The sequence below is a fragment of the Pseudopipra pipra genome, chromosome 3, assembly GCF_036250125.1.
Source record: "Pseudopipra pipra isolate bDixPip1 chromosome 3, bDixPip1.hap1, whole genome shotgun sequence".
Lineage (NCBI taxonomy): Eukaryota > Metazoa > Chordata > Aves > Passeriformes > Pipridae > Pseudopipra > Pseudopipra pipra.
The window spans coordinates 80,347,519-80,373,795 of NC_087551.1; the positions used below are offsets into that span (position 1 = coordinate 80,347,519).

Sequence of the window (26,277 nt, forward strand, 5' to 3'; positions counted from 1 at the left end):
CACAAAATTTTAGGGCAGAATATATAGCCTCTTGCAGAAATCAGGCTTGTTAGGCCTCATCAGTATCTTTCATGCATTTTCAGATTTATAGTTGAATTATCATTCCAACCAATTTCTCAATTATTTATTCAGGATTCTTGTGCCCTGTGACAAATGATCAGCGATAACTAACTCATGCGTAAAAATACCCAAATTAAATATTAATTCCTTCTTCCTCTCCCCATGTTGATGAAGCTATAACCAGATTTTTATTCACACAGGAACAAAGGAAAACCAGAGTGCACTAAAAGACAATTGGCAGACAGTAGCCATCTTTTGTATTTATTAGAGGACATTTGCCTTTTAAGCAGCAGATGAACGTTCCTTTAATGTCATTACCAATGCCTTACAAAAAACGTTCATACTCTTGTCAACCCACAAATGACCCAGTGATTAACTACATTCAATAGTTTCATCAGCCTTGCTCTTCCTCTACCAGGTTCCAATAATCCGTTCACTCATAACATTTAGTCCCAGATAGTCTGCCTGGAATAACATTGGAACATTTTACCTTATGTCTGTAACAAGATACAGGAAGACCTTAGACTTTAAGCTATATCGGTAACCCAAGATGTTTCACTCTCATTTATTATTATAATTACTGCATTTAATATTTCAGACTCTATGTTCTGTCTGCTAGAACTCAGTAATCCCCTTCCTTTAGTGTTTACTGCTTCAGCCAGCCTGTGTTGCATAAGCATCAGAACATTTTCTGTTATCTTCTCAACAAGATATAGGAAGACCTCAGGGTTAAAGCTACATATTAGCTCTTAAGCCTTTATTCTAATCCAAGTGATTATAATCATGAAGTTTAACATTTGAAAGCTCATTCAAAACATGAATTTTAATTATATTTATTTCGTAACTGAACTATAGATGACATTTTTAGACAAAAACAGTGCCAAGGTTACAGGAGTAAATCTTTGATGGGGAACAGTCTAAGGATGAGATTTTGACAGTTTTGTGGGGCTTTTGTTTTTTAACATTCAATAAATATGTTTTATCTTGCAATGTCTATTTCAAAAGTTATTGTAGAAAAATAGTAACAAATTGACAATTGTAAATTCATAAAACCGCTTTGAGGCATAAGTGCTTTTCTAGCACAAGTCACTGAATTGAGCACAAACCCTGAAGTATTTAATGGGAATGATTCTTGGAAAAATTATTAAATGCAATTTTAGTGCAATGTTCCCCTGCTCATTGAAATTTGCAAATATGTTTGTGCAAGGCACGTGCAGAATTCACGTAAAATTACAGAACTAACATGAGAGAAAAAAAGACGAGCAGATGACATTTGACAGGCGGTACTATGATCCACTCACTCTAGCAAATTAGCCTGTGGATACTGGAATATAACCTTTTAGACACAGTTTCCCTGTTACTCCCTTGAATCCCATAGCTGGCATGTCAGGTCCTACTAACCAAGGGATTCCACGCCAAGTCTGCGAGGACAACTATGAACTTTTATTACAGAAAATGCTTATACTATACTATGGATTAAAACAGAGAAAAAGTAATCCATAGATTAGCAGAACATGAGCGCAGGAACAACCCACAAGAACAATTCTGCAGTAATTGGTTCTCTATGGTTGACAGTCCACACACGTATGTCATGTTTTGGCTGACCAGAGGACTTGTAGAGCACAAAGCAAAGAACATCTGCCTTATAAAGCACTCATAATCCTACTACGCTACCCTTCATCAGTTGCAGGGTAGGTACAGATTTATCTGCCACAGACCTTTATGTCTTCTCAACCTTGCTCTGGCCAAGAAGGATGAAACCAGGGACTGAATGTACATGTGGACAACTGTCATGGTTTGAGATCCCCAGAAATCTAATTCCCTAGTCTAAGCCCCCTCCCCCATCTCAACCTAATGTGGGATGATTTTTTCCAGACAAAACATGAGACTCAGAATGGGGGAAAGGGAATATATTACAATGACTGTACAAATAAATATTATAATACGTTATACACACGATCACAACTATCTCTACCATGACATAAGTATTTACAATGGATCAGATCTCTTCTCCCCTCCAAATAAAAGTCCAGGAGGGAAGAAGGACAGATCCCTTCTTGTCTCTGAGCAGTTTCTCTATGGCAGCAGTCATCTGTCCTCTTCACAATGCAGCAGCTGATAGCTGGATTTCTTTTCAATACACACAAGGGGATCTCCAAGCCCCTTGGCCCGTCGTCTCCAAACGAGGGTCTTTCAAGACACAAGGGGGTCTCCTTTCACTCCTCTTGGCTCTCCTTCGACTCCAAGCGAAGGGCTCACCTGTGGACTGCCAGCAGGGACAAAACTCGCTTCACCACAGGCATATCAAAAAATACAGGGGCATCTTCGTGAAAGTCCCTTCCTCAGGGGAGTTCACCTCTGAGTCAGAACATCTTGGGCAGCTTTCAGTTGCAAGCCTTTGCCTCAAGCGTTCTACCAGAGCTCCTGTGCTCTGTTTCAGGCTGCCACCTTGGCAGCAGTGGCGAGGGGGGGGGGGAAAGGCCAAGGTCACCCCCCTCTGCATTCCTCTCCGTCCTGGTCCACCTTCAGGATGCTTTTGAGCTTCTCAGCTCCTCTCTCTCTCTAGTGCTGCATGTCAAAGACTCCTCTCCTTAATAGGAGTCCATCTCCCTCCTTTCTTGGAGGTCTCAAAGGAGTTTGGGGGGTCTGGTTCAGTTCTTACCCCCAAAACTGTGTAGAACTCAGTTCTCTCTCTCTCTCTGCTGGCTCTCTCTCAGCTCTCTGAGACAACTCGGTGTCTTCCTTACTCAGTTGCATGCTGTTTCTGCTGTTTCTCTGGTTCAGTTCTTATCAGTTGGCTTTCAGCCATAGCCTCTGGACGCTGCATCTCTGCTTCTGCTCTGTCTCCGCTGCCCACGGTGGAGAAAACATCTCCACGCTTAACTACAGACACTTAGCTCAGTCTAACACTGTTCCAAGTCTCTGCAGTCCCCCCAGCTGGGGGCCAGGGGCCAAAGCCCCAAGGGGCTCAGAGCCCCTTTCCTCGTGGTGTCAGAACATGGCTACCACTTCTACCACCCAACTACAACTAACCTTCTCTTCCGTTTGCTTGTGGTATGTTTACATTTTGCAGGAGAGCCCATTGGACAAAACTTCAAAACTTCCAGGGGTTTACCACCCCCTGGGGTTTTTACCATTTTCTTAGCCTCTGGGGGAAAACCTGGTTCAAACCACTACAACAACCCACCTCAAAAAACTTCAGTTACTAGTCAGTAACCTCTTTAGTCATCTTCAAGTGTTTGTCCACATGTGCATTCACATTTGGGTGACTCTGAACTGGACTCCATACTTTCATATTTACCAGGAGCTGGGACTCAGAATCCTTCATACAAACAGCAACTCAGCACAATTCTGTTGAATGCAGCACCAATCCCAGATGCCTTTATGATGGCATACTGCCTGGTGAAAGGGTAAAAAGTCAATAGGGCTTCTTTGAATATACCCAGAATGAAAACACTAGGTTTTTTGTTTCTCTCAAAAGTGAGGCTGCTGGTATCATTCAACTTCTGGTGACAGATGCTCTGATTACTGAAAATAGTTCCATGCTGGCTGTTAAATTCTGCCTGTTATCCATGTTGATAATCTCTGATTAGTGATGGTAGTATCCTTGATGCTTTTTTCAGTGGGACATTTTTCAGAAGCCTGCCTACTACATTTACACTTATGAAAAATTCAAAAACTTAACTCTTGGCATCCAGGTTTAAATCTCTAAGGGTAGTCAGAATCAGGTATCAAAAAAGCAGTGGCAGCATGGCTTTTTGTCAGGTTATCCAAGCTCGTTTTCCTCTAGACAGTTCCTCCACTCACCCTCAGTACCAGCTGAGGAGATACCAATGACAGCTTTGAAGGATTACACCATCACTACCAGAAAACAACAATCTCAAGGATGGAAGAACAAGTTCGTTTTGAACAGCACAAGCCACACTGGCAGAAACTGAGGATGAAAGTGCAGTAGTAGAGTGTTTCACCACTGAATAGGCTATCACATAACCCCAAACACTGAGGCGTAATTCAGCTTTCAGTCAATGGCACACTAAGAAGTAAGGCTGGACAGAAAGCCACACAACTTCAGGAAACCTATATTTTTGGTTGTTGTGAATTCAAATCAGCTTTAATTCTAGAATAAGATCAGTCCTGGTCTCAAATTAGGCTATCTGGTAGTTCAGGAGGTATCCAGTAAGACAAAAGACACACTATGATGTGAAAAAGTAAGACAACCTTAGTAAGGTTTCCTTCTCTAAACAATTAATGAAGTGGAGAAACGTGGAAAATTCCTCTCTCCAAATACATGTACTTCTTGTTCATCATATGCAATGTCAAGAAAAAAAGCAGTCGTGCAGGTGAATTCTGAAGTAGAAGCAGGTCCAGTCAGCATGCAAATGCAATGAGATGTCTGACAGCAACACGAAACCAGCTGATGAGTGCATGAGCAGGTGAACCATTTCCTTTCTGACTAGTCAGTGATCACAGCTAATACAGCCTTCTTGAATTTAATGGTGTGGATATTTTATTTTCATATGTCTTTCCAGATTTGTTTCTGCTTTGGTACTGAGACTAGTTGTTCCCACTATCTGAGGCTGATGGTAAGTGATAGAGTGGTGCTCCACAGCAAAGAATGTTACCAATCTGCTCCTAATGGATCTTTGAAATACTATTTGAGAAGACTGGTACTTTGCTATCCCTGTGACCCAATGGGATTCTGTAATTTTGGGCGATACTTCTCAAATGTCTCAATGCTACATAAACAAAACTCCAAATCTGAAAAACGTTCTTTAAAGGCATAGGAGATAGGTTTAGGGTGGAAAAAGACGAAAATTCACACGAACAAACAAGTAGTTTACAGATCCTAAGCACACTTTTAAGAGGTAATACTGCTGAAGAACCAGAATTTGAATAAGGAAGTTGCAGCCTAGTCACATAATTGTTGTCCTGCTAGGTAAAGACATAGGCAAGAGACAGAGGCAAGAAATAAGAAGATATGAGGAACTGGGGGAAGGATCTGTCCTTTCAGCACTGAACTGCTTACGTGGAACATTGCCTGGGAGCTCTTAAATTAATGCAGATTGATCCATGACTCAAAACCAAACAGATCTGGGAAACTCAGAAGGAGTTTCTCAGAAAATCTCTCAGATAGCAGTCACAAGTAATGCTGTCAACTCCAGATATGCACTGAGGAGGCCCACAGATGATAACCAAAGATCCTACTGGCAATTCAGTTGCTGTAAATAAATTTTCTTTGGAGTCACCAGCCAAGAACAAGAAACAATATATTTCTCTGCTCATCAGGGATCCAAATACTCATTTCCAGGCTATTCCTCCACACAATACAGATTAGCATTGTGGGAACAAGTACAGTCACAAATGACAATACTCATGTTTCACTTGCAGAGGAAGAGAGATAAATTTTCTTCAGAAACAACTCAAGTGGGGTATCAGCATTAAGTAGTTCCCAAGAAGAGATTCTCTTTTATTCTCTTTTATTTATTATTATAGAATCTAGTAACTTAAGCGGCGTTTTCCAACTTCTGTGGTCATGGACTAAAAATCCAGGGCCATGCCAATGTTTGTCACCCAAGCAGGTGACAAAACAAGTAGCTGAATACTTCTAATGTGAAAAGATCTTATATGTGCACAAAACCACAAATCTGCATCTACTGTATGCATGTAATTCCTGCACTACAGTTCAAAACGGATTTTACTATTTTACATCATAGTACTGTATCAACATCTTGTAGTAACGCAGCAATACTCATCAGCAAAGAAAACAGTGACAGGCATGCTGTTCTCAACACTGCTTTAAACAACTGGGTATTCATCCTCTAGGTTTTTTCGAGCTCCTTAGTGCACAAATCCTTACAAACACACATTCATCAGAAAACCAAGCAGTGCCCAAGGCAGTCAGGAGTAAGACAAATACTTAATGACCTGGCACTCAGAGAACAGTCTCCCTAACATCTTAGGAAGTGAGTACTTCCTGCTCATATTTAGGTGGAGCCCACGCAACAGACTATTCTCAAAACTAGGAGTGCAAGAGAACAACCCAGTTCAGAGAAGCCTGCATTTCCTCATCTGTAATCAGAACGAAAAAGCTGTACTGTGTGATCAGAGAACATGAACTTATCTCACACTATGTCCTGGGTTTGTAAAACTGAAAATAAAGGAATCCAAAAGTATCGATCTCTGAGATGAAACAGACACCTAGCTGCACTTCCTACAGGAGATGCAAAGAGGCAAACTGTCCTTCAGGAGTCAACAACAGAGGCCTTCCATAAGAGATAATCACCGACTCAGTAAATACCCAGTTATGGCAAAGATTCTGAATAGGTCATAATTGAGATGACTAAAACTGGAATAAAATAAAAAAAACCATGAAGGAATAACTGAAACAAACAGAGGCATCAAAAGCTTAAGAGGATGATCAGGAAAAACACCTCCAATCTCAACTAATAATTTCACCTCCAACAGACAAATGTTTATGCTAGCTATTACTCAAAGACTGAGTTAATCAAGTCTGCCAAATGATAATAACCCCGTGTAACAAGCTGACTGCTTAAATACTTGGGAACTTCTGAAATAGCAAATGGTAAAGGCAACATTAAGAACAAAAAGCAAAGTCCTGTAAGTGACATTTACAAATATTCCAAAGACTCTTATACTGGAGTTCAGGTTGAAGACTGCTAAGAGGCAGTTGTCCACTGAGAGAGGGTAAGTGGTAGAACATTGGGAATGCTTGATTACAGACAAGGAAAATAGGACAATAATTTTGGTATTATTAAAATATCCTTTCAATTAGCAAGAAGATGACACAAAATAATGCATTATTACAGAGAATGACAATAGCTAGAAAACAGCTTGTCAACTGAGATACAAAAATAGGGATGTGTAATAACAACAATCTTGCCACTGATACAAGCAACAACTGTTATAAGATTCAATCAATCAAGTACAAGGCAGAAACATCCCTGAGTAACAACATTCAGAAGCAAAAGGAATCCTGAAATGTCTGTAAAAAACTTTGCAGGAAAACACTGATAAAATGAGCAGTCATCAAAACCAAACTCATTACAAAATCACGAAATGGGTAAGGTTGGAAGGAACCACAATGATCCAACCTCTGTACTCAAGCAGGGTCATTCAAGAACACATTCCACAGGATTGAGTCCAGATAGTTCTTAAGTATCTGCACGGAGAGAGACTCCATAACCTCTCTGGGCAACCTATTCCAGTGTGTGGTCACCTGCACAGTAAAGAAGTTCTTCCTCATATTCAAGAGGAACTTCTGCACATCAGTTTCTGTCTGTTGCCTCTTGTCCTATTGCTTGGCACTACCAAGAAGAGCCTGACTCCATCTTGACACCCTCCCTTCAGATAGTTACAGACATGGGTGAGGTCCCCTCTCACTTGTCTCTTCTCAAGGCTGAGCAGGCCCAGCTCCCTCAGCCTTTCCTCATAAGAGAGATCCTTCAGTCCTTTAATCATCTTTGTAGCTCTCTGCTGGACCTGTTCCAGGAGCTCCATGTCTCTCTTGTACTGAAGGGCCCAGAAGCAGACACGGCACTCCAGATGTGGCCTCACCAGGGGAGAGTAGAGGGGCAGGATCACATCCCTTGACCTGCTGGCAATGCTCTTCCTAAAGCACCCCAGTATACCACTGTCCTTCTTGGCCACAAGGGTTGTCTCACGGATAGCTTGTTGTCCATGAGGACCCCCAGGTCCTGCTCCACAGAGCTGCTATCCAGCAGGTCAGCCCTCAGTCTGTAATGGTACCTGGGGTTATTCCTCCCCAGGTGTAGGGCCCTGCATTTGTCTTTGTTGAATTTCAGACAGTTCTTCTCTGCCCATCTCTCCAGTCTGTCAAGGTCCTTTTGAAGGACTGCATGGCACTCTGGGGTACTGGCCACTCCTCCCAGGTTTGTGCCATCAGTGAACTTGATGAAGGCACTCTACTGGTCTCTTGTGCCAGAGATTCCTGAGGGCTGGTTTTGTCACTGAAGATCAATGCAAAGAAGGTAAGTAACTCTGCCTTCCCTGTGTTTGCTGTCAACAGGGTCCTCTCTCCAGTTAATAATGGGCCTATACTATCCTTTGTTTTCCTTTTTTTACTGATGTATTTGAAAAAGCCCTTTTTGTTGTCCTTGACATCCTTGGAAAGATTTAATTCCAGATGGGTCTTGGCCTTTCTTATCTCATTTTGACTTATTCCGATAACCCCTCTGTCTTCATTCCAAGTGGCCTGACTCTGCTTCCATCTCCTGTGTATTTCCTGCTTATGCTCGAGTAGTGACAGGAGCTCTTTATTCAAGGATGCAGGTCTCTTGCCCCCTTTGCCTGATTTCTTGCTCATTGCAATGCATTGTTCTTGACCCTGGAAGAGATGATCCTTGAATATCAACCAGATCTTTTGGACCCCTTTCCCCTGCAGGACCTGTTTCCGTGGGATTCTTCCAAGAAAATCACTAAAGATGCTAAGATGAGCTCTCCTGAAGTCCATGGTTACAATTGTACTTGCTACCCTGTGTCCTCCTCACCCAATGCTGAACTCATAAGGGAGTTCTTAAAAAGCCTCAACTATAAGGCGAGTAAAATATTAATTAAACCTCTCTCTTACAAGTACCTTTCTGTTATGATGGCTAGAGGGTGGTTGATAGGAAGCTAGTAAAGGAGTACCCCAGGGAACTCTGAGAACTGCATGCAAATCCACAATCTCTATCAGATGCGTAATAAATAATTAAAAGAAGTGACAAAATGTAAATCTTGTGGAAGAGTAAGCACAACTTTAGTAAAAAAAAAAATAATCAGATTATACATTTACTGGACTTATCCAAGAAAGCTGTGGTAGTATGAATAAAAGGAGACATCTAATTAATTTTCTAAAGGCACTAAAAGAAGTCCCTCAAATCCCTAGAAGACAGCAACCTCTCTTGGTAGTAAAACAAAGATCCTTGTACAGGTAAATTATCAGTTAATAGAAAAAGAAAAGAAAAAAACCCCAACAAACTCAGTGGGTTTCCAGAGGATCTGTACCAGGGACCTCTACCTATGTCCAACATTTTTACAAACGTTTGGAAAGGGGCAGTAGAGAACATGGTCACAAAACACGCTGACAAAAGCAGGGTAGTTAAAACATGCTAGCAGTCCATAATGTGGCATAACAGACAAAACTAAAATCTTGATAAAATCACCAAAATTATTTTCATTGAGGAAAAAATGTCCTAACTGTATATACAGAAAAACAGGCAGCATGCTAGGGGAAAGTGCTAACACTGAAACAGGTACTAGCCCTCAAGGAAGAAAAATGTCTGGTTTAGTCCTGATTTAAGAAAACACTGGTTCAATGCTCAGTCAAGAAGCAAGTCTAATGTTAGGAAACATTATGAAAGGAATGCAGAAGGAAGCAGAAAATCAGTACACCTACGTACCGACTGCTGGATAAACCTTTGGTTCCCCATATGAGGAATGGGACAGTCAAGCAAGAAGATACAGAACAGATATGATCGAAGAGAGAAGATACGACAGTAGTCTAATGAATCATGTCTTATGATGCATTCATTAAAAGACATAAGAATTGTTTACTTGTTAACAAATAGAGATTATCATACGAAATAAGCAGGCACCATGCTAAAGGCAGGCAGACAGTAAAAGGAACTAGTTTACTTGATATAAGAACAGTGCAGCTCTGCCACAGATGCTCAGGTGTGACACTTCATAAAGATTCTAAAATCAATTTTGCAAAGAACCAAAAAACCAGCTAAGACTTATTAACACAAGGATATCTCTTCTGAATTGCAATCATCAACAATGGAAATAATATATGAGGACAGTATCACTGTAAGTCCCTGTTGATCATATACCCTTCCCCACACAACTGCTATCAGCCATTCTCAGAACTCAGGTCCAAACGAATGTTCAGCAATGGCCCTCTTGGCATTTCATAACTGAGTCAATGCCATTCTCATTAAATATATATATATATATATGTACAGTTTGGGGTTTTTTATGTTTACATCAAGTAATTTTTGTATTCTAGTACTGAACTTATCCCATTGCAAATTAGCCTGTATGTAAACTCCCTTCACACAGCTTATAAAGAAAACTGCAAGAGATCTCAAGGTATGATTATGTTTTGTGTGAAATGCCAACATAACTTGTCTATTCCTATGAACATAACCTCTTAATAATTCAGACAATGCTACACATATATTTATTTATACAGCTTATAAACTATCACAAACTATATGAAACAAAGAACTTCCATGTATCACAATAACATATCAATGTATTATAAAAACGAGGTATATTTTATCCCAACCATAATTTTAAATTTTACCTTTATCTGGGTCCAACTGTTCCTGGGAAAGAATACCACACAATACTGGGTTCTTCCACACTCCTTTCTCTTGTGTAAGCGTAGTTAAAATGTGCAGTTCCCGGCTGCCATTTTCCATCAAGTTTTTATGAGCCACCTGAATAATATATTTTACAAAACAAAGTATTGTTAAAAAGACATTAAAAATGAGTCTTTTACACTCCTTTATACCTTATGTGGAAAAAATAACCCCTTACCAGACAGAGAGTTAAATATATAACAAACTAATCTTAATATTCAGCCGATGCAGATCTTACTTCTGCCACTGTTGCCTAAGATTTAGGCTGAGAAACGAAAACAACTGAGTCCTCAAACTCACCTTGAGATTTAATAACAGGGCTACTTCTGAAATTTCTGAAACTAAATTTTGAAATAGGTCTCTCTTTTAAAAATGGACGAGCAATTTCTCTGGTCCACGTATTGGTCTGGTACCAGCTGCCTAAACTATTACTCTTCTCAAACGCTTCAGTGGCTCAATTTCTAAGTCCTGGAGACACTGAAAAAACATTTTTGTAATTGCGAAAGATTTTAGCTGTAAGACCTCACTGCATGGTTCTATGCAAATAAGATGAAAGCAGGCTGGAGTCTTAAAATCAATTAAAATACTTTTCACTGCATTTATATACTAGTATAAATCTAGGAGCAGACATACACTTGGGAGCAAACGAAGTACCTGCAAAAATCAGCTGAAGTAGCGACGCACAACTTACACTGGTCCTTAAAAAAAAGAAGGTTCACATCTTTCTTTTCCCTTTTCTATTATTTTTTGACCTGCTCTGAAGGCTGTGGAACACCTCAGCAAACACATCTCTTCAGAACTGATTTATATAAGGCAGTTGCTAATCAAAATTCACTATAAAATAATCAGCCTTGCATCTTCCTATGTTATTTAGGTTGAGAATCCTGAGTCAACAGTATCTGGTCTTTTTCAGTATTATTCTTTCCTCCTCCCCAGTCCCCTTTTCTTCTAAATTGTAGACAGGACCTCCCACTACATATTTGTGATAAATACTGAGGAGCAGAACTTGTTCCAACACTCTCCTTTAAAGTAGAGCTCTAACCTTAACCAGCTAGTGCCCTCTGTGAGATCTAACAATCCTGCAGTATCAAGAGGCCTTTCATTCATAAGTTTCAAATGTACAACCACAAATAATGACTTATATGATAATATTTCATTTCTAGGAGTGTTAATAGACAAATATATCTTAAAACATGAATTTTCTTTCAATAATGTGTAAATATTTTTTCTCCACAGTTGCTGCTGTGGTGAACATGAGCTTCAGCAATTATGGCAGAGTACATAGGATTTCCAGCTGAAGGCTTTGCTCTTTACAGACATGCTACATGCTCAACACTCCTAAGTTTCCAAACCATTCTGAAAAGCTATTAAGACTTCACTCCATGAATCAAACTCACCTGTACAAAAGCCTGAAATTCTTCCCATTTATTTTCAGGTAAATCCAGAGGCAGACACAGTAGAAGTTCAATACAGCTTCTGGAAGTCAAATGGAAGAATCATTTGAGGCAATTTTTGACTTTTAAAACGTATAATCAACAATTCTTTATTCTAATATCCAAACAGTTATTTGTTTGAAACATCAGTTACAAAAGTTTGCTTTCTTTGAACGCATAAAGAAAAGAAGGTCCCAGACACTCTTGCAGAAACTGTGAAAGCAAACTCTCTAAAGATACTGTTAAAAAAATTAAAAAAAAAAAAAGGATTTGTCATCAAATCCGATCCTCTAAAAGCCTGTGTAAACTGATGCACTTTCAGATTGCAAGCAGATCAATAGTAGCAAAGTGTTTCAAGCCAGGAATGTTGGCTTGCCCTATATCAGGAGTCCTTCTTGCCTCATTTCAAACAATGAAAGATATTTTCTCTCACATACAGCATCCACCACGAGGAAGGTAGGTGCTTCCTAACCTTTTTAACACCAAATTGGGAAAGCATTTAGGCGGTGCAAAGTTAAAACTGTACAGGTTGGTTTTAGTAACGAAAAAGAATATACTCACAGTGCTAAACGTTCAAGCACAAAGGCTACATTTTCACACTCAGAGGTAAGATAAGGTCGTGCTTTAACATAACTTCGGATAGCCACCGTGTACACCTCCAGCAGAGGCAGAGGGTCTTCTGATGTTTTCCACTTTTCTGCATATTCCAACAAAGTCTGTTTGGAAAAGGAAAAAACAATCAAAAGTTCAAGAACAAGTGTAAGTTTTAAATTTTATATTCCTCACTAGTAGACCACCCTCCTCAATGATTACATCTCTTCTCCCTAATATGAATTGCATGTTCTCAAAGCATGCCTTTTTCCATTAAAATTTATTGTTTCATTAACAACTGGAACTTAAGACTCCACACACAATCATTCTCTGATCATATAAAAGTGTTATGACTGACACTTCCTCTCTGTGGTACCATCATATGATTCATTTTACATTCATATTTTCCAAGCATAGAAGCCTGAAGAGCATATCATAATTAAGGCACTGAAAACTCATTTTTTAGACATTCACCTCTACAGTTCAGCTTCTAAAGCAAGTAAATTTGAAAGTTCTAGCCTTTACTTTATCTTCTCTGTCTTGCCACCTTACTGATACAGGTATCTTCAGGACATTGCTTCTTACATGGCCCTGAAAGGAATATGAAGTATGCATTTTAAAGACACCACTTATACACCAAAAAATCATTAGTCAAAAAGCTGTTTTCCAACTTGCCAGACGAATACCTACAAACAGTGATTTCAAAATAAAACTCATGAGAGTGATCATTACCACCTAAAATACAAAAGGCTTCTATTAATTTCAGTCAAGGCTGAAGGACTCAGACACACATTAAGGGAGAGTAGCTAGTAACGTTCTCATGTCAACATCCAAACCATATCCCTCTTGGATCCCTGCTCTCAAGCCTAGGGCAGCTTAACAGATTGCAATCTAATTCTACCCTACGGCAGGTTGCACGCAGCCTGTCATATTAAGATGATCAATTTTGCTCTTTGCTTCTTGAGGGGCATAACAGGCAGAAAGCCAAGAGCAAGAGAGAGTAATTTTGGTTGTCCTGACATCCTGCTGAAAGCAGGGACATTAGAACATGTTGTTTGGAGGAATGTCTGATGGATCTGTAAGCATCCTGAAGGACAGAGACTCTGCAGCCTTTGTGGGCAAACTGTTTCTGTTTGACTATCATTTATCAGGATTTTCCTCCACGAGTACTTAGATGCAGTCCCACAGGTTCTCAATAGAGGGATTAATCTCCCTCAACCGGTGCTAGCACAGCTGAGGATGTAGCTGGTGGTCTGCCAGAAGGGCACCCTGAAGGCTGCTCAGGAAGGCAGCTGGATTGGTGTCTCCAGAGCTGGTCCCCAGCCTCTACTGGTGCATGGAGCTAGTCTCTCCCACCTGCAAGGCTTTGTGCTCGCCTTGGCTGAACTGTGTGTCAGCCCATTCCCCCTGGATACTGACATCCCTCTCAACAGCCTCTCTGACCTCCCTTACCTCACTTGCTCCCACCAGCAGCATCTGCTGCTATCTCCTCATCTGCAAAACCAGCTATTTCATCATAGAAGGAAATTAGGTTTGTCAGGGTGAAAGCAAGTTACATAGCTCATACCGTCAAGGCCATTTAGCAAAAATCACAGTTCCCCTTTTTATTAAGGTCAGCTATAATTAAAAGAATTTTGACAATAGTGGTTCAGTTCTGACAAGGTTTATTCTGGCAAGGCAAATCAGATCCCTCTAAACAACAAAGCTCTTCTGCTCCAAAGTCCCCCACATACCTGAACAAAAAATGGAACAAAGTGGTTCTCAACTCATTGTAACATGAAATGGTAAGATTAATCGTTAATATGCAAATGCAACAATCTAAAAGATCTTGCTATGTCTGAGATACAATGCAACTCAAGTTATAAAATCATACTTGGAGCAAGCTTATGTATTAGAAAGTAAGAAAACCAAACTTTAACTATTCCTGAAAGGCAAGTCAGTCACATTAAAAAAATACAAGACAAACCAAAACTCGGACTATTCCTATCCTCAACTCTCCTAAGCTTAGCCTAATTTAAATTAGCATTAACAGCATTGCCCTGTCTATGCTTGCTATCTGTACTGAGTTAACCAGTGGTACTATTAAGAACATACCTAAAATTCTCATATTTGGCAATGTCCAAAATAAACTCTCTCGATAAAAAATGTCAACTATACTAACTGAATCAGAAAACTGTTTCATGTGGTCATTTGCAGTCACAATACTACCACCAGGTTACAAATAACTCAGTCTGAACACAGATCAATCGTACTGCATTCTTTTGAATTCGCATTCGCAGAACAGGTAAGAAATATGCAGGTCTTAGGGAATGCTGCATTAAAGCCTAATACACAGTCACCTTAAAAGAAGTTACATACTCTATCCCTCTCCTGCAGCAGGAGATGCTTCTGCAGCATCTAGTGCTTCCTACTGGAATCTTGAACCTGACTGGAATATTGTCTGTTTTACTCCAACCATCAATATGACACTCTCCTAACAGCAGCAAAAAAGCACCACATATCATGGTAAAGAAATCAAGGAAGAGCAAAACAGAGCTGAAGCATGAAAGAAGCAACAGAGAAGAACTGGATAAATAAGCTAACAATATTAGCAAACATCAGTACCACTTGGTGATTTTGATCAATGCACTAGAATAATCAAATCAGAACAAAGCACTTGGCTTCAAAGAATCTTGAAAGAAACTAAAGCAAAGAGCCTCCCTTTGTCCTAATACTCTCATAACCAGAAGTATTATGATTTCTATTACTGACTTGTCATATGTGACATGTTTAAGGATGCCAGTGGCAAAACAGCAAAGCTGAACAAAAAACACTCCAGGAAAGTATACTATAATCCTTCACTTTTGGGATCTTGAAGCGATGTCTTGGATGGAACACGCAACAATTTCTTCCTCTTGTTCAGATGATATAAGTATTCACATTAAAAGAGCAAATAGGACAAGTTTCAGGTTTACATGAATACCACAGACTTGTAGAAGAAACTCTCCTTCCTAACTTGATGTTTCTTGCTAAGTATACAACAGACCAATCAATGCTGCACCTTTCACAGTGTAAAATAAAAACATGCTCATATATAATCCTTTTTCCTTATGGAATAAACTTTTTCTTCTTTTAAATGCTTTGGTATGACTTGTATTTTTGCACTGGAGAAAACAACACACAACTGCTTTTTGTTAAATGAGTATTACAGCTTAACCAATTTTCATCATGGCTGGGCTTCGCGAACGAAGATTTGGGAAGGCTCTATCCACATTTGCTACAGGCATGCTGGTGGCTAATGAGGCCAATACGTGACAGATATATCCGATTGCAAAAGGCACAGCAGAAAGACTCCTTAGATGGTATATTCTGCAATACACGGTTCTTTCTGCGTTGCCTTTTTTCCTCGAGAGTGATCCTGCGTGTGTTTTCGAAGGAGACAGTAGCGTTATAGATGGTGTGTCTCCAGGTCTCACGATTGGAGGCCAGAGTAGACCAGTTATGGTGATCAATACGGCCAAGGCTGAGATGTTGTTTCAGGGAGTCCTTGTATCTTTTCTTCAGGGCTCCTCTCATGCGGCAGCCAGTGGCAAGTTCACCATAAAACCAATTTTACACTTGCTTAAAAGAAACAATTCTCCCTGTAAAGGTAAAATGTGAAAGCAAGTTACTGGTGCTACTGAATAAAAGAGGGACAAACACGGTAATCAGAAATTCAGCACAGCTTACTGTTCATATTGATTTGTAGATATGCTGGGAAAATTCTTTGTGTTCGTTTGGAATGCTACCTAGCTCAAACAGAGTTAGCTTTGTAATTGAAGATAAATAGTTAAAGCTAACATTGTCACAATGAATTACTTTCCTTTCTGATTCATTTGAAAGAACATATTTCTCTTTTTAGACTAAATATATTAAAAAATCCAAACCAGAACACAATAACCCACCCCCCAAGCAGTAGCTAACATATTAGACCAAGGCAGTAAGAGGTTGCATAAAGTACCATTTTTACCCAGCTTTTATCCAGGTCATTCAAACTTGTTACAACTGGCCTGGCAGCCAAACAGCCAAATTTGCCAAATAGTTTCTGCCAGTAAATTAAGTTGATATTTAGGAAGCTCATCTATGAAGTCATGAATCTTACTTAATACTTGAAACAGTAGGCTAACCTATTAAAGACTTGATGTCTCATTTTGAATGTAGACCACCTACCTTTACTACTCTCCTCTTCAAAAGACCACAGCAAGCAACAAGACTAATGCAAGCTTTGGCAAGTGAAGGACATTTCAAACTTAGTTACCAAGCCAGGACAACATATCCTGGAGGTGTCTCAAAGTGTTAAGTTGAGCAGAAGAGGAAAGAAGAGAGGGGTGACAAAAGACGAGGCAGGGAGATATAACCAAGTGATTGGTCATCTGAGAAGCCTGACTGAAGAATATCAAGAGGATTCTCGCCTGCCATTACAAAGACAGCAAAAACCAGAACCTGAAGAAGAAACCAAGAGCCTCAGTAGAGAGACTGATTCATAATGGAGGCTGTGGCAAGTGACCAGGGAGACCTGTAACAACTAGATCAGAAGACCTCAAGTTTCATGGGGCAGGAGAGACAGACTTTATAGGCAAGTAGTCAGCATGCTAAAACACTTCCAGCTAGGCAGTATCACCATCTGATCTGCACAAGGGACGATACTGAAGACTGCTGGCCCATTATGACAGAATCCAGATAGAATTCTCACAGATAATTAGGAACTGGTAGAAATACCATGTGGACCTTACCACTTGGATGGGAGAATTACAAAAGCACTTGCAGAACCGACAACAGTGCAATGAAGATCTCTACAATTCAAATCCAGATTAATAAGAATAAATTGAAGCAAATAAGATTTCATTTTTAAAATATGAGGTTTAGTACTAGTAGTAAGTAAAAATAGATACAATCAACAGATCGGCAAAATCTCAGAATCCATCATCTAACAAAAAGTATTTGGTGTGCTGGTGACCTGTTACTACGATCTTTTAAAACTGGCAAATACACTCTATAAAGCAAGCAGAGAAGTCTGCACTATAGCACAATGGCACTAATTTCAGCATTAAATAGTGCTATTTTTATCTCATATATATAGATCAGCCACTTCCAAGCCATTACATGAACTATATTATGCCTGCCACACCCTTCAAAAATATGACAGATTTCCTTGTCTGAGTGTCCCTAGACTACACAGCACTGCCACTGGACAAAGAAAATCAAATTCATTCTGTTTTGCTTAATGAATTATTGTTGTGCTCTGCTTGCAACCATAAAAAGGAAGAATTTTATCCCCGGCCCTGGGCCTCATTAAGTTATTTATCTCCCTAGTCAGGACATGCTTGTTAATCAAGCCAAGTAGTGCATTCAGAGCACAGCAGCAAGGTTTTGTTCCTCTGTGAGACTGAAATGGGCATTTTATTTTAGCAGCAGCTTACATAGTCAAGAATCCTCCAAAAAGGGAATCATCTTGATCTGTACAATAAAAATAAATATGTATTATATACATGATTTAAACTGTGGAAAATATTTAGCCACAAGTAAGTTTCAAACAATACATTTCATCATTTTCAATCCTTTATCAAAATCCTGACAAGAATGTTGCTGTAGCAACACACCCACCAGAGGATGCTTTGCTACTTTACAAAGTTATACTGAACAACCCTCTCTGCTAAAACTAGATCTGCAACACCAAAGCAGTGTTTTATACTAAAAGGCGGCATTATTTACTATTAACTGAAGTTACACATGTATGGGGTCCACATCTGTGTGTTTCTTCACCTCTTAAAAAAATGATTCTTACCCTGTATGTATCTGGATAAGGGCAAGCTTACTTAAATTTATGTATGCCTGGGACTATTATTTTCATTCCTTACTAAATCCAAAGGACTAAGATGCTGGGAAAGTGACAGACAGTGGTCACACAGGTAAGCTGCACTTCCCAAACCACTGCAGTAACTAGCAAAACCTCTATTTCAGTGACTTTCCTCAAGCATATCCACACAGCAGAAAAGTCCAAGCAACAAGTTTGATACGCTCAAGTTATCTGGAGATGAGTCTTTAGGAGCTGCACACAGAGTGGCTGCAGGAACGCCCTCCATGAAATAAACTCCACAGTGGCAGAGGTAGCAAAGCAATGACAGAGCTCCATGCAAACAGGCAAGCACAGGAGCAACAGCACTTCTCAGTGAGATCACTGTGCCCCTTCGGGTTCATATTGCACATTCCCACAAAGGCAGGACTCCCCTCAGTTGGCACATTCCCACCTCTCACTCCTCCAGTACCTCTCAACAACCAACAGATCCAAAAGAGCAGCTGCTTTCATAGGAACCATCAAAGGATCCAATTCAAGAAAAAATTCAAAGCTGGTAAGGAATGCCTACAATTCTGCTAGGATCAACTGAAATTTCAAAGGAAAGTGAGGGCTCCAGCCAAGAAAGAGTGTAACTTGAGAAAATCAGTGAAGCAGGTATCCCGTATGAACCATGTACATGATTTAAAGAACCTTCTTCTTGACTTAAGATTCTCCCCTGTGAGGAAGGCAGGTATGTTCTAATGACCAGAGCCATTCACAGCTTGTATCACTAGATGGATCATGAAGAAATGAAAATGAATTGGGGAACCTGGGTTTGGCATCATCATAAAGGAAGATGCAGACAGATGCTGTACACCCTAATGAGCCTGATAACATAACTACTTCAGTCAAATCAAGTTCCACTTACTTCTCTGGACTGGCTTAGAGTTGGATATTTAGGACTAAAGGGACTGCAAGAAAGAACACATATACCATAACTTGATCCAGAAGAAGTGTCCCTCAGGGCTCTTTCTTGGGACCAATGCTATTCAGTATCTTCATTAATGACACAGATACTGGGATTCAGTGCACTGTCTGCAATTTGCAGATGACACGAAGCTGAGCGATGCAGTTGACACCACAGAAGGAAGGGATACTACCCAGAGGGACCCAGACAAGCTTCAGAAATGTATCCACAAAAACATCAACAAGTATCCACAAGAAGTTCAACAAGTCCAAGTGCAAGGTGCTGCACCTGGGTCAGGTAACCCCAAATATGATTCAAACAGATGTTCTTTGTGAGCAGCTGTCTTCTACATTAGATCTTATTATAAACTCAGATCTAGTGCCAGGCATTGCCTTTAAAAACATACAACAAAAGTGACAGGAAGAAGATTTTGCAGTACCACATACTATTTCTCCCACATAAGTACTACTCAAGTGCTACTCATCATCTGTACAGTTTTCTTTTCCCACACAAACTGAGGAAAAATAAAACTGTGTATATTTCCCTCAGGTCATGAAATATATTGTCTGTGGTCAGCTAATGAACAGTGCAAAAAGGGAGTGGTAACTCTAATATTGACCTTTAAAAGCTCCATGTTACGACCAGCTTGCAATTATTTCCACTCTTGCTTCCTCGAATTTCTTGTGTACTACTTTAGATAACCAAGAACTACCTTTCGAATATACACAACTGTACTTCAGCAATGTAATGCACAATAATCATCTAACTCCTATTTGCTGATGTCCAAGTTACTAAAACCTGCAATGATGAGCCATGGGAACTAGACAAAGCAAGACACTGCAGCAGTAAGGATATGAAAATACTTATCATACCTATTGAAAGAGTCTTCTTATGCCAACTGACTGCTGCTGAATGTAAAGAACACTGTCAATGCAACTATGATGACCCGTGAAGAAAACAGAACAGATGATGCTCCCCAATTTTGTATTACCAGCACAGTCATCTTTGTATTACAAAACTGAAGTGGAGCCCCGAAAGTAATCTGAGAGTCTTACCAAAACTTAAACTGAAATTAAAATGGAAACGTTGGCCACTATATCTCAATATCTCAAAATCCTACGCATTTCATCCTTCTTGAGCTGCCATCTTTCTGCTTTTGACATGCAAAAGTAATTTTACTGAAGTTTAGATGAGTGAGATTCACTGTGTCTCTTGTAAAAAATATTTTTCCCCTTCATGATTCTGTACTTCATTTTTGTTGCCTTTTGCATTTATCTCCATACCTTGCAGATAATCACTAAATGAAGACAAGGGTTTAAAAATCTGACTAGTAGGTCCAGATAATTTCTCTCTACTTTATTTTTTTTCCAATAAAGGAGCAGTCTACTATTCGGTTACAAAAATAACCCAATTAGTAAGATTAAAGACACCCCTCACAATACTAACTCCAAGGGTCTGTACTCTTAAGTCAGTTTTCACTTCCAAAACTAAAGCCTATTTGCTTCTCCCTGAAAAAGTATTTTCCCATGCATATGCTTCACATTGATAACCTTAAAGGTATGCTAGTCACGAGCTGCAACTGCTTATGTCTAACTACTGCTCAAAAGAAAATAAAATATCTGAGATGAAATCTCTAAAAAATTAATACAGTGCTTCTCTTTAATACTGATGAACTCACTAATGAAATACCTACAGAAAATACATATAAACAAAAAGTATTTTTTAAAAAATCAATGAGTTATACTATGTCTAACTGCAATGTAAAAATTATACTATTATATATAACCTTGTTGTACATACATAAATTCTTCAGATCAAGAACAGAACAATACAGTGAAGTGAGAAATAAAACACCTTTATGAAAGGAGTCAAAAAATGCTGAATGTTCACCAAGACACTGCTTTCCAGGAATAAAGATAACAGAAAGAAAGGGTCTCTAGTCTTCTTACGATAGCCATGAAGAAATTTCTCAAATTGCATGCAGAGGTTACAAGACTCTAAAGAGAAACAGAGCATGGGTACTAGAGAGACAGCAAGTGCTACAAATTGCAAGACAACTTAGTTCGTGACAAAGCCCTTGAATCCCAAGAGATGAAACAAGGAACATGATGACTTGAGATGTGGATTCTTAATCAAGTAGCTAGGTATACAGTTGTGATGTTGATGCTGTCTTCTGACTTAACACTAGGGGAATAAAAGTGTTGGTTTGTTTGTTTGTTTGTTTTTTCTGGAAAACATAGCTATTGCGCTGGGGATAGATATTCATTTCATTCAAGCGAAGTTCAACTTGAGGGCTGTGTTTTTCAGAGTAAATCTGTGAGCCTGAAGTATAATCTCACTGACTACTGCAACCACTAAAGAACTGAGCATTGTTCAAATTCCTGGAAAGCTGATAACAGTTTACTTTTGAGGTCAATTTATGACAGTTTACAAACTAAGCTAGGCTTCTGGCCTAGAGTCTTCAGTGCAACTCCAGTGCCGTCCCAGTAGCATTACAGAATCAAATGAAAAGTCATGGAATTGAACTGGTAAAACAGAAATAAATCTCGAAGTGAACAGATCTCTCCCTTCAAAGTGGAGCATTAGTCCTGCTTTGCAGTAGTCAAATCATCCCTGCCCCAAGAACCCATTGTAAATTAAAAGATGACCAGGATGATAGTAGGCATGACCAATGAGCAGAGAACCATGGACTAGGCAACCATGTCCTCACAGCATCTAAAAATGTTATGTCTCTCTTCTGTAAGGAAAATGAACACACTGGTTGACAATAGCTTTATAACACATTTCCTTTTTAATTAACTAGTCGGGATACTAAAAATATATTAGAAATCCAAGTTCAGACGTATCTGGAGTGAACAGGCTTTTGTACCAATGCATTAGTACCAGATGATGTCTTTGCAAAGTCACACAGTAAAGTTATCTCCTAAGGGGACACCAAAACAAACTAGAGGTGTTAAAATACCATCATTCTCAGACTCAATGATCTACAGCTCCTAGAGCTGAAGACCGTGTTTTATTGTTGTGATTTCTCTCCTCCTTGTTGTTCAGTGTTTTACCAGAAGATGGAGAACAAGAACTTCATACATAAAAAGCCAACTGCTACAACTCCTTTTAAGTTGTTAGGTTAAGGTTCCCATGAAAGGCACTTTAATTTGAGGAGGCTAGAGGCAGCTAAGGAGTAGCTGGGATGTAACCAGCATTTATGACCACTTTGTACAAGGACAAACTATCCAACTAAGAAGCGAATCAAATAGAGTATTCAAGTAAAAACTTGAATAGTTCTTGAACTAGTTCTGCGTGTTAAAAAAACCCCTTACTACTACTGCTATGTCTAATTTAAACCAAGCCTACCTCAGATTGCCCATGAGACTTCACCATTTACGGCACTAGAAATAAATACTGTAACAGATGATTTTTAAAGCATTTGAAAGAGTAAACTGAATGTTTATATAGTATGGACCCCATCATACCTCCTGCCCATTTTAAAAAGTATGGGGGAGAAGAGGAAAATAAAAAAAATAGGAGTACCCTCTGATCGAGGCATTCTCTGAATCACCATAGTAATAATCCCTCTTTATTCCCCTTTCAACTTTGCCTCCAACAAAGAAACTCAAACATAAATGACCTGTTTCCATTTTGGTTTTTTAGTTGGGATGCCCTACAGGCACACTGATTTTTAGATTACAAAAAAACTTACACAGAAAAGCACACAAATTTCAAACCTGTCCACAAGCATCAGACAAAACAGCACCATCTGAAACACTGCTGCCCTCACAGATATGCCAAAACAAAATCAACAAAATCAGTTTCTATTTATTTAGAACTGTGCATGGAGAGGTCATTTTACAGCAAGACAACATAGCACTGTACTTCTAAATAATTTCCAAAGCAGTTTAATTATGCAAATGAAAACTGGCACTACTTAACTGATTCAGTATTTGTTTACCAGGGTAAACAAACTTTTACCAAGGCAAACAACCATTGTTACTTTGACTTTGTAGCTAGACGACTGCTGAGAGAATATTAGCTCTTGCAGGTTTGTTATTATAATACAACATAATACAACAATATAATCCAGAATCAAACAGTAAAACTCCATCAGATACAGAATATCAGACTGTATTTACAAAACTAAGGATGACTGTAGTGGGTTGACCTTGGCTGGATGCCAGGTGCCCAGCAAGCTGCTCCATCACTCCCCAGCTGGACAGGGGAGAAAAAACAGGATGGAAAATGACTTGTAGGTTGAGACAAGGCAAAAGCAAAAGTTTGTGTGTGCACAAGCAAAGAGAAAGAACGTTTATTCTCTACTTCCCATCAGCAAGCGATGTCCGTCCACTTCCTGGGAAGCAGGGCTTCAGCACGTGTTGTGGTTTCTCAGCAAGCAAACACTGTAAATAACAGATGTCCCCCCCTTCCTCCTCCTTCCCTTAGCTTTTATATCTGAGCTGACATCATATGGATGGAATATCCCTTTGGTTAGTTTGGTCAGCTGGCCTAGTTGTGTCCCCTCCCAGGATTTTGCCCACCCCCAGCCCTTGATGGGGGGGAATGCTGAGAGACAGCACTGATGCTGTGCCAGTGCTTCTCAGCAGCAGCCAAAACATTGGTGTGTTATCAACGCCCTTCCAGCTACCAGTGCAAAGCACAGCACTGTGAGGGCTGCTATGGTGAAATGAACTCCATCTCAATCAGACCCAATACAATGACATAATCAAATGCAATTATATTTTCTAGTGTTCAAGTACTATTTAAATTATGGTTATAATCAAAAAACATCAATACCAATTTGTACTCAGTTTTAGTTTCTAAAACCTTTCAAGATTTTAAGCTGTTGATACGCTATTTTTGCTTTGAATATGTCTTCTAAATAGTTTCACAATGAAGTTGTTAAGCAAAGTATAGCTCTAGAAAACCAAGATGCCTTTGGCTGAAGAGTGAGATGATGCTGCTTTAATTCTAATGGAGATATTGACTTGTGCCCAGAAGAGAGGACTGAAGCCAGACTCTTCATTCCATCACTTACTACAAGATTGTATTTAAGCAAGTGTTTTCATTATCAATTTCTGCAGGCATGGTGCAGAGCTATCCAATTTTTTTTTTCCATTACTACTCCTCTTCTCCACTGACAGGACGCAGTTCCAATCTTCTTCACTGTTTTTTTCCTTTCCCTTTAAAGAGAAAACTCCAGCTACTTTTACACTTTGCAATGCCATCCTAACACCCAATACCACTGGCTTCTCTACCCCACAGCTGAAAGCAAGGAAAAGCAAGTCAAGATTAGTGAGTACTGAATCAGGGAGTCCAAGAAATACTCATGAAGTCAAGAGAGACTCATTCAGAGACTAAGTTCAAAACCAGAACTGGAGTTTGTAGTTAAGTTGTGGTCCACGAGAAGTTCACAATGACTATAGTGTTTCAATGCAATGTGCAAGGGGAAGATCCACACAGCAGAAAAGGCATTTCTGAGAACCCAAGTCCCCAGTGAAATCATCAGAGGTGGTTGTATTTCAGACTTTCTTATTTCAGCTGGTTCCATTAACCAGACACCCATTAGTGGCTGAAGCACACTGTCTGTAACTGCTTCTGGAGCATAGCTTGTAGTTTAATTTCATCCAAAACACTCTGAAATTTCCACACTGCAAAGACTGTTCCACAGTGTAAAACGAAGTGTGGTGACAGTGATGATCAGATAACTTTCAAAGTCAACCCCTTGTCTGATCCAGACACCCACTATTTTGGTTCACATGTGTCTTCTAAAATTGTTCTTTCAACCATTCACTTTCTCATTCATCTACTGAAGAGAGAAAATCAGAACATTAAAAGTAGTTTCATTGTAGTGTATGAGCATGCATGTTTTTATACTCTTGAACACTCTTACTATAATGCTTCTCCTTCCACGGGGGGAAAAAAAAAGCCCATCTATGCTGTGTTCTGTACTCAGAGTGAAATACCACCTACATGATGGCACTGATTTTTATTATTGGTACCTTCAGTACCCAGATACACAGGGGTATGCGCTCTCGGGTATAGACAATCATCACTTACTAAAAACTAATGCTTTTAGGTGTTATCTAAACAAAAAAAGCAATAGCTCCAGTACTTTTAAGTACTAGTTTCCTTAACAGTTTTAATCTGTAAAACAGTGTTGCAAAATTCTACCCATCTATAAGCCTTTTTTCCTTACATAAACATTCTCCTCTCACCATCTTTTTTTTCAGTCAGTCTGATTTTCAGAACCATGTAAATCTAAAATGTTGTCTACCAAACCAGAATACAAAGAATAAATTGACCTGTAACTGCACATCTTTTTTTTTGTGGTAAAACTGCAAACATTGATGATACAGATCTAGGTTTTATGCTCAAGCTCCACCAGAAAGGGAAAAGGGGACGTGCAGAAACAGCGAGAAATCAAGTCTTGCACTAACACTTCTGTTCATACTTGAGGAAAGCTATCCTCCCGGAGACTTCTTGGAGACAACAGCAATTTCAGAACACACATTGAGAAAAGGTACTTGTTAAAGAACTGATACTACTTTCTGACTAATTTTGATTTATTAGAAAGAATTAGAATACATTTGAAATCCAGAAAACATAACCTACCCTGCAATTAGTGACTCATATTCTCAGTTTATTCAACCACTACACATTCATACATATATTCAGTAGCTTTTATAGTGTACCTATTATGTAGTTTATTATGCAAAATAAGTTTAATATCAATCCACAAAAATCAGAAAACACAAAAGTGTAGCAAAGATAGAAAGTTAGTAAAAATTACCATGAGCTACTTTTTAACTCCTGCCGAAAAAGATTCTCTCCAAATAACCACATCTACTTTGGTCTCCTTTCTGGATTTTTTTTTCTTTTAGTAAAACTCCCTGCAGCTCTAGTTACTATGACTGTGCAATAATGAAACAATTGATTTTGACAATTCTGAAAATGCAAGAATGCATAGATTATCTGAACTCCCCCCTCCTTTCCCTACATGTATTTACACCATCATCATGGCTGGGCTTCACGAACGAAGATTTGGGAAGGCTTTAT

At 39.3% G+C, this 26,277-nt stretch overlaps 2 protein-coding genes across 2 annotated transcripts in view; one reads left to right on the forward strand and one right to left on the reverse strand.

Annotated features, from left to right (window-relative positions):
* Window positions 1-26,277, forward strand: part of CGA (glycoprotein hormones, alpha polypeptide) — a 349,628-nt gene that overhangs the window by 280,687 nt on the left and 42,664 nt on the right. The gene's annotated exons all lie outside the window — the stretch shown is intronic.
* ZNF292 (zinc finger protein 292) overlaps window positions 1-26,277 on the reverse strand; it is a 59,633-nt gene that overhangs the window by 19,619 nt on the left and 13,737 nt on the right. The window contains exons 2-4 of the mRNA XM_064650007.1: window positions 12,440-12,594; window positions 11,843-11,921; window positions 10,388-10,523 (exon numbers count right to left, since the gene is read on the reverse strand). Coding sequence (XP_064506077.1) covers window positions 10,388-10,523; window positions 11,843-11,921; window positions 12,440-12,594 — 370 coding nt within the window. The remainder of the gene's footprint in view (window positions 1-10,387; window positions 10,524-11,842; window positions 11,922-12,439; window positions 12,595-26,277) is intronic.